The 7,715-nt window shown below is 50.2% G+C and overlaps 1 protein-coding gene across 2 annotated transcripts in view; it reads left to right on the forward strand.

Moving 5' to 3' along the window:
- Positions 1–7,105, forward strand: part of NDRG3 (NDRG family member 3) — a 68,347-nt gene extending 61,242 nt beyond the window's left edge. For both annotated transcript variants that reach the window (XM_064465097.1, XM_064465098.1), the window contains 5 exons: positions 1,019–1,070; positions 2,465–2,512; positions 3,200–3,235; positions 3,326–3,377; positions 5,562–7,105. In XM_064465097.1, coding sequence (XP_064321167.1) covers positions 1,019–1,070; positions 2,465–2,512; positions 3,200–3,235; positions 3,326–3,377; positions 5,562–5,740 — 367 coding nt within the window. In that variant the 3' untranslated portion in view covers positions 5,741–7,105. The remainder of the gene's footprint in view (positions 1–1,018; positions 1,071–2,464; positions 2,513–3,199; positions 3,236–3,325; positions 3,378–5,561) is intronic.
- The last annotated feature ends 610 nt before the right edge of the window (positions 7,106–7,715 follow it).

Here is a 7,715-nt window from a genome sequence, read left to right on the forward strand (position 1 = left end):
GCTGGGCTAGAGACTGCTGCCTTCGCTCTGCCGTGACTCAATGGCCTTCCGCTCCTGCCAGTCCCAGGAATGTTTTAGGCATCCACCGCCAAACCCTCTAGATCTTGGCTATCCTAAAAGAGGTGTATTTCCCTGCTTGGTCTCCAGGCAAAGCCAATCATGCTGCTCTCTGTCATGCAGGCAGCTGTAAGTCACAGAGCACTCTCTGTCCATTCAAATGACTCACAGGGATCTGCAGACCCTTAAAATATTTCTTGTGGAGGTTTGGATCTCTGTGCCAGTAGACTTGCATATAGATCCTCTGTCTCCTTAGAGGTGGTACTCCACTGACTGAGGTCTGTTGCTCACAGCCTCTCTAGTCTAATTTTGGTCATCTAATCAACACACAAAAGTAGGGCCTCTAGCCACCCCTTTCTTACCTTGATCTGTAAATGAATAGTGTAAATTCACAGCCGCTTGGTCAGTGACCTCCTATGTATGTTTTACACATGGAATGTTAATCATTATTCTAGAGTTACAATGCATATAAAAATGGATATGAAGGCACAGATTTGCCAACAGAGGCTTGGGTGTAATGACATTTTTCAATATATTCCCCCACGTCTTTTGTGTTTCCTTCTAAAACCCAAACCAAATTACAGCGCTGAGCAGTAGCCAGCCTCAGAAGAGTTAAACTCTGCTGGATGTGGTTATTCTTAAATTTCTAGCAGACATGCATTTCAGAGAGCATGCTCCCTTTTACAGCCTGGGGTGGTGTTTCTTCCAGCCCTAGGCACACCTTTTAATATGTGTGCAACAGTAGTGGTAGTTGGTGTGCATGGAGGGGACAGCATGGGTGCATGTGCAAGCCCTGGAGGATATTCTGATGCAACAAAATGCCATGATGTGGTTGGAGGTAGGGATTTTGCTGCCTGAGTGTTGTTAACATTTCATGGGGCTGTTGGTTCACAGAGCTCAACCTTCTCAGAAATCCCTTAGATGCGCTGAGTAATACCTCTCTGTTTTGGGGTTTGACCAGGTGCCCTGCCTTGCTAGTGGTTGGTGACAACTCACCTGCTGTGGAAGCAGTGGTATGTATATGTGAAGTCTTTCCTCTGATGACATTAGCCCCACAAATCACTTAGCAAACCTGCCTCACCCAGCAGTGCTTTCACCTTGCCCAGAGCTACTCACAGAAAGTGGCTCCTTGTCCCAAGCTCTTTTCTAGTCCCCCAGTTATTGAGACCTGTCAGCCACTAGTGGGAGAGCCAAGGCTCAGGAGGCTTAATGGCCCTGCAGGGCAGCTCTAAGGTGAGGATGGCAGGATCTGAATAAGAGTCCTTGTGCCCAAGCATCTTGGTCAACAAGCAATGCAGAGAGCCCCGTTCAGGAACATGCATCTTTCCCTGAGCTCTGCCAGGCTGCTGCCTGGAGTTCAGTTCAAGTCATGAATTACTGTTCTCTTGCTGTTGTACTGAGGCTACCTGGGGTTTAAAAATAAGCAGTGTGACTCCCAGTTCCTGTGGTGGGGAGTCACACAGAGCTCTGCAAAAGCACTGTATGATAGGGAAGGCAACATTTCAGAAGCATCTCGTTACTGTTGTTCTCTGGAGACGTCTATAACCCACTTCCCTCCCAGCACAGCTATAAATGGGGCACAGCTCAGTGCAGCACGGCTGTGGTGGACGTTGTGGGGAAACCAGGGGGTTGCGAACAAAAGAAATTGTCCTAAGAAACCATGGAAGAGTGTAGAAGTCTTCTAAAAGAGTAACTTGGACCTAGGAACTGTGTGGAGAACTTGTGCAGGCATTTTTCTGGTCATGGCTTGTTGCTTTTTCATCAGGCTATCTGGTCTGGAAGTCTGAGACATTCTCCAAGTTTTGACTTTACTAGGATAACATGCCTGAGGATTCTCATTGCTTCCTAGCTCCAGCTGGGCAACAGGATAGGGTCTTCTAGATCTTGGCTTGCATATCTGGTTGCCCAGGTTCCCACCTCATAATAACCTCCCCTGCTGGGGTTGCTTTTCCTGTAGGGCCCCCTTTTTGCAGCAGCCTTACAAAGAAGAGGTGGCCGTGGCCTCCTGGTCTGGCCAGGGGATCTCCCTCCACTCTGCACCACACAGAAGTCTCCTTCCCTCCCAGTCTTGCTGTGAGAATCCAGAAGATGCTCCAGGGTTTCATGGTGCATCCCCAAAACCAGGGGATGATTTCCCTTGTACTCACGGCCCTATCTCTCAGAACAGTGACATTCTGTCACCACAACATCCCCTTGGATGAGAACACCTGCCTTTCCTCTCTGCATCTTTCATTCATTGCTCTCTTCCTCCATGCTCTCTGCTTTCTCGCTCAGCCCTTCTTGGCCCCCGAGAAGCTCCCATTGTTGAGGACAGCCACTGCCGCCGGTGCAGCTGCCCTGCATTTTACATCTGACTCTTCAAGTTTTCTGTGTGATATCATGTCCCTCTTCCCTTCTTTTATTTTAGGTTGAATGCAATTCACGTCTTGACCCAACCAAAACTACCCTTCTGAAGGTGAGTGCCACTCCAGAATCATTCCAGCCTCCACAAAGACATTATTTTTGCTGAGGCTAGCTCCACTTAGGTTTTTGCCTTTCATACATTTAGCTGTAAGAACTTTGTGGACAGTCATTCAGGGCTGTGTCCTCTCCTGCATGGAGCCGGACTTGGGAGAGGAGAGTTTGTCGGGGGGCCCTGAATCCCTCCTTCATGGCCACTTCTCTGTTATCTTCAACTGGCAGGGAGGACCTGCTGAGAGTTAGCAAAGGTGCCCTGCTTCCACCCTGCTCTCTGCCACCACCAACATCACTTTTTCTAGCTTTATATCAGTCCTTCCCATCCTCACCTATGGCTCTGCAGTGTGCCAGGCAGCTGCTGTGTAAAATTGTAAACTGACAGGTTTGGGAAGAGCGGCAGGAAGAGCCAGGACGGTGGAGAGTTACTCCTGGGCTTCTAGAGTATGTCGTGAGATCACTTGATAGTACGGCCTCCAAGGTGCTGGGTTCCTGCAGCAACAGACTCCCAGAAGATGTATCACCAGGCCTTGCTTCAGCTTTAGAGACAAGATGGTAGAAGCGAGCCTCATATAGCAGTGCAGCTTGGTGCCATCAGCCCCGGTGGGGTGGGCAGTGCCGGCGTGGTTCTGGGGTTGTCCTCCTGGGGTGGGAAGGATGGTTCAACCTCCCTTGTTTTCTGTTGCAGATGGCTGACTGTGGGGGACTGCCCCAGGTGGTTCAGGTGAGAAATGCCTCTCGACTGTCCCACGGCATTTGAGTTGTACAGAGCCCCTTGCTCGGCTCGCACTAAAGCCGCGCTTTGTTTCCGCAGCCTGGCAAGCTGACTGAAGCCTTCAAGTACTTTGTGCAGGGAATGGGCTACAGTAAGTGACAAATGACATTTTCTGTTCTGGAGCGGGGTTGTTGCGAAGGGAACTCAGCCTTTCCGGTCCATCTGAGCCCATTGGCATCTGTGTCCCCACCTCTGACTTAGTGTGGTTGCCAGGAGATCCATCCACGCTGGTGTGCTAACAAGCCTTAGCAAGCCGATGTTGTTCCCTGACCTATGTGTAATCCGCACTGCAGCTGGAGTGGTGACCCCTTTTAGGTTGCTGGTGTTGGTAAAACCTTGTAAGGCCATCTTTGTGCCAGCCCAGAAAAGCATGCTCCCAAGAACGGTAAATCCTCTGAAATCTTCTGTCTGTACCTTCTCTGGAGGGGATGGTGTTAGCAGTACAGCCTCACAGCTGTGATGGGTACACGAGAGCTCTTTCCTTCCTCCTCAGACATGCCTGTTTCTTTCAGACTCTCACCAGGGGTAAGCGATATCTCAGAATGAAGCCCTCTGATGGCAGAACAGAGAGCTGGGTGACTTCTAAGACACCTGGGGCCAGGGCTAGGACTTTCCTCCTGTGGATGATGAACCTTCAAAAGCTGGAATTATGGGAGGGGTTGGTTCACGTGACTGGCTAACCGCCAGCACAGCCACCGTGGCAGCTGTGACACTGCCAATGGTCTACACACGGCCAGAAGGGCTTTGCCAGCTCATGGGCGTCAGGGCTCAGAAGCAGCTGTCCTTTTCCTTAGAGCTTTGTGTAGTTGATATGAACGTAGTAGGACAATCGTGTTCTCCAAGGCCAGCCAGAAGAGCCTGGTCCTGCAGAGGAGCGTGCCATGTGAGAAGGCTCCCTCACAGCCTGAGATCATTTCATTGTTCACACCTCTTGTGTCTGGTGTTGGTAAAGTTGGCAAGTGCTGACATCAGAGCAAGGACCTCAGCAGCACTTTGTCAGTCAAATCTCTTGCAAATAGGATGTGCAGCCCTGGGGAAGGACGGGGGTTAATTTTCTACTGATTCTGTAGCTAGTCCCAGAATGCTTTTCCCAGCTTTGGTGGGCGAGTCTGTGTTGGCACTGCTGAGTTTGGCCAGCGAGGTCTCCTCTCTCAGGGAGGAAAAGAGAGAAGCAAATCAGCAGCTTGCCATTTTCTAAAAGTAAACAAGCCAGTTCCTCAACAGCTATTTTTGTGCCTACTGCACATTGGCTAAAACAGTGGGACCTGCCTGTGCTGACACTGCAGGTGGAAGGTAGTGCCTTGCAGAAGGCTTCTAGCAGAAATCTGATGCTGTCAATGCAAGGAAAGACGTGAATTTCTGTTCTGTGTCTGGAGTTACAGAGTATATCCCCATTTCCTCACCAGAGGAAAATGACATCTCTGTTGAGCAGCTGTGGTGTGTACAGCGGGGCAGGTAGGGTCATCAGGTACATTGCAATTTCCAGCTAAAGGCATTGAAGAGGTCTGGCCCTGATGGATTTTTGAGTCAACTTGGTGTCTTCCTGAGATGCTCATTAGCAGCTGTTTTCACAAATATTGGGAGCTTTCAGCACAGTGTCTGAGCTGGGAGTGGAAGGCAACGTAGCGGGGGATCCCAGGAGCAGTGCAGCTGCTAGTCACGCTCCACAACTAATTGGCTCTTTCCTGTATTCATCCCTTTCCTTGTCTCGTGTTGTTTCCAGTCCCTTATGTGCAGCTCAGCCACCTAAGCACTGAGTCAGGTACCTTCAACTGTGCATCCGCCTCGGCCCAAGTCTGTGTGCTGAGTTGAATGATTCTTGGGGTGCATTGCTCTGTCTCGGCATGTCCTGCTGGCCTGCTGCGAGCTAGGCTGATCCATTGTACAACGTGTATGCTATGGTTTTTCACCTTTCATTTGTATTTTGTTGATTGTTGCATGACTCCAGCTCTGTGGTTTTCTAGAGTGATGAGACTGACTTTCAAAAGGTCATCTGTCCAACAGCTGCCTTGGTTTGCACAGACACTTGCCGTGACTGCACTTGCAAATGATCAGTTACACTTCTGTCATTTGCTCACCTTGGACCTTTTGAAATTGGGCCTTAAACATCTTGCTTGAGATGTGCAAAGACTTAATTTTGGCAGTGAAGAGTGAGTTTTCTTCCTGAGGGTATAGCTCTTTTTGTGTTTACCCAGTGACACATATCTGAGTGACTGTGATACTTGCTCTAGGAACTTCCTCCTTTTCTAAGTCACACACTTGTTCTTTTTTGCAGTGCCAGCAGCTAGTATGACCAGGCTGATGCGCTCCCGTACTCACTCCTCCTCTAGCGTGGGCTCTGGGGAGAGCATCCGCAGCCGGTCTCATACCAGCAACCATGGTGAAGGAAGTGCTGGAACCCCAGAAGGAATTGACCTCCAGGATGCACCTCAAACCATGGAAGTATCCTGTTAGGCAGGAGCCTCTCTTCTGTATTCAGACAACTTCACTTGCCCCCACTGAACCCACTCAGAATCTAGCATTTCATCCAACATGGCATTAACTGTTCTCTCTAACTTGTGCATGCCCATCTGAGCTGCCACCTCCTTGGTAGTCTGTACTTGGCATTACTTTGGTCCTTTCTGTATGCCCTTGGCATCAGAGCCTCTTTAAAACTCGTTAACATTCCACAGTCTTATTAGTAAGTCACGTTACTGTACATGCTGATGCCATCTCCTGTCTGTGCTGTATATCAATCCAGATGACAGCCGTTGTCTCCCCCGTTCATTTGAATATAATTTCTGTGGCTTTGTGAGGTTTAGAATTGCTTTCTAGTTGTGCTTCTGCTAAAGGACCCTTGTGGTGCAGTTGGTATGGCATCTGTGGGACGTGGGAAAGCAAGACCATGGTGATGTGAAGCTCCAGGCACTGGAGCAGGCAATGCTCTTTGGCAGTGCAGAACCCACCAGAAGGTCTTTGTGTTCCCAGGACTCTTGGCATGCCAGGCAGCCGTGAGGGAAAACAAATGGTCAGAAATACTGTCTTGGTCTCTGTATGTGTGTTGAGAAGGAGCGGTGATTTCTTACCTGAGCCTCCCAAAAGGGCAAAGCAATTAACAAGTAAACTTACACTAACTGAGGTGCACTACTAACCGAGTACAAGGGATTAAACTACAGCAGCCCTGGCTTCCAGACGGCTCCTGCTGACCCTCTACCTCTCTTGCAGAAAGGCCAGGTGCAGTTAAGACCTAGTCACTATTTTACCCTGCACAGGTGAATCTTTAACATCAAATAGGTAGTAAAATGGGCAGCACTACCCCTTGCCAAGTGGAGATCCAGAAACTCCCTGCACTGCCAGCTCTGCTTCCCACTGCTGCCAGCCCTGGGCAGGGTGCCTGCATGGGGTATTAACCCAGGCGCGGAAGACACCAGTGAATGCAAACGACCGCCAGCAGGCACACGTTCGTGTGAGTCAGGTCAGGAGTGTGAGCAGTGAATGCCTCCGTGCTGGTACTATTTACTGTCTTCGTGGAATTCACAGTTCTGCTGCCTTTTTACAGCTGGCTGGGTCACAGAGGGCAGGGGCGCGTGTCTGCTGCGTGCCTGGGTCTAGCTGTTAATGGGAGAAAAGGGGTGAATGGTCAGGCTTCTCTAGGTCTTGATAGACGAGCAAAACATCCCCTCTTAACCGTTGAGCAGTCCTGACTCACTGGGAGCCAACTCCTCCAAGGGTCTCGCTCATGTTCTGCTCCATTTCAGGTAGGGAATGAGATTGGGAGGCTCTGCCTGAGGGGGACTTTGTACTAGTTATTAAATAAAGCTATAATGAGTTTCATTGTTACTCTGTGTGCTCGTGGTGTTCCCTGGCACAAACCCCTGACGGTTTTGTCAGTTTTGGTGTCTCCCACTGTGAGAGGCAAACTCCCATGGAAGGGGTAGTGCTGCCCACCTCTTGTGAGAGGCGTCCTTGCAGCCATGCAGGAGCAGCACGGCCAGGTGCCCCCGCATCCCCTGGAAGGCTGTCTAAAGGCACTGGAGAGCTGGTTTCTGTGGAACATGCAGAAACTTCCAGCTCTGACGGAGTGGAGGTTAGTCTCAGGTGCTAGGGGTGGGGCAGGGGAAACACCACACACAAAGAAGCCAACAACAAAAAATAACCCAAATGACAGGTTTACTGCAAAACAGGCACACCACCAAGGATTGCCTCCGAACAAAGGCAAGCACTAGGAGCTGCCTTCCCTGGTGAGCAGTGCTCTGCACCAGCGTGTTTCACAGGTACAACACAAAGTTAACCTGTAAGCCCTTTAACAAGGCGGTTGTTGACACGGAAGGCAGAGGGCAGTTTGGAAGGCAGCGTGAGGTCTGTTTGCACGTCTGCCCCCTGCACCGCAGGCGGAGCAACACGCAGCAGTCGGTCGTTTAACACAACCGGTTCTTCGTCTTCTGCTTTT

Source organism: Phalacrocorax carbo, chromosome 14 (genome assembly GCF_963921805.1).
Source record: "Phalacrocorax carbo chromosome 14, bPhaCar2.1, whole genome shotgun sequence".
Classification (NCBI taxonomy): domain Eukaryota; kingdom Metazoa; phylum Chordata; class Aves; order Suliformes; family Phalacrocoracidae; genus Phalacrocorax; species Phalacrocorax carbo.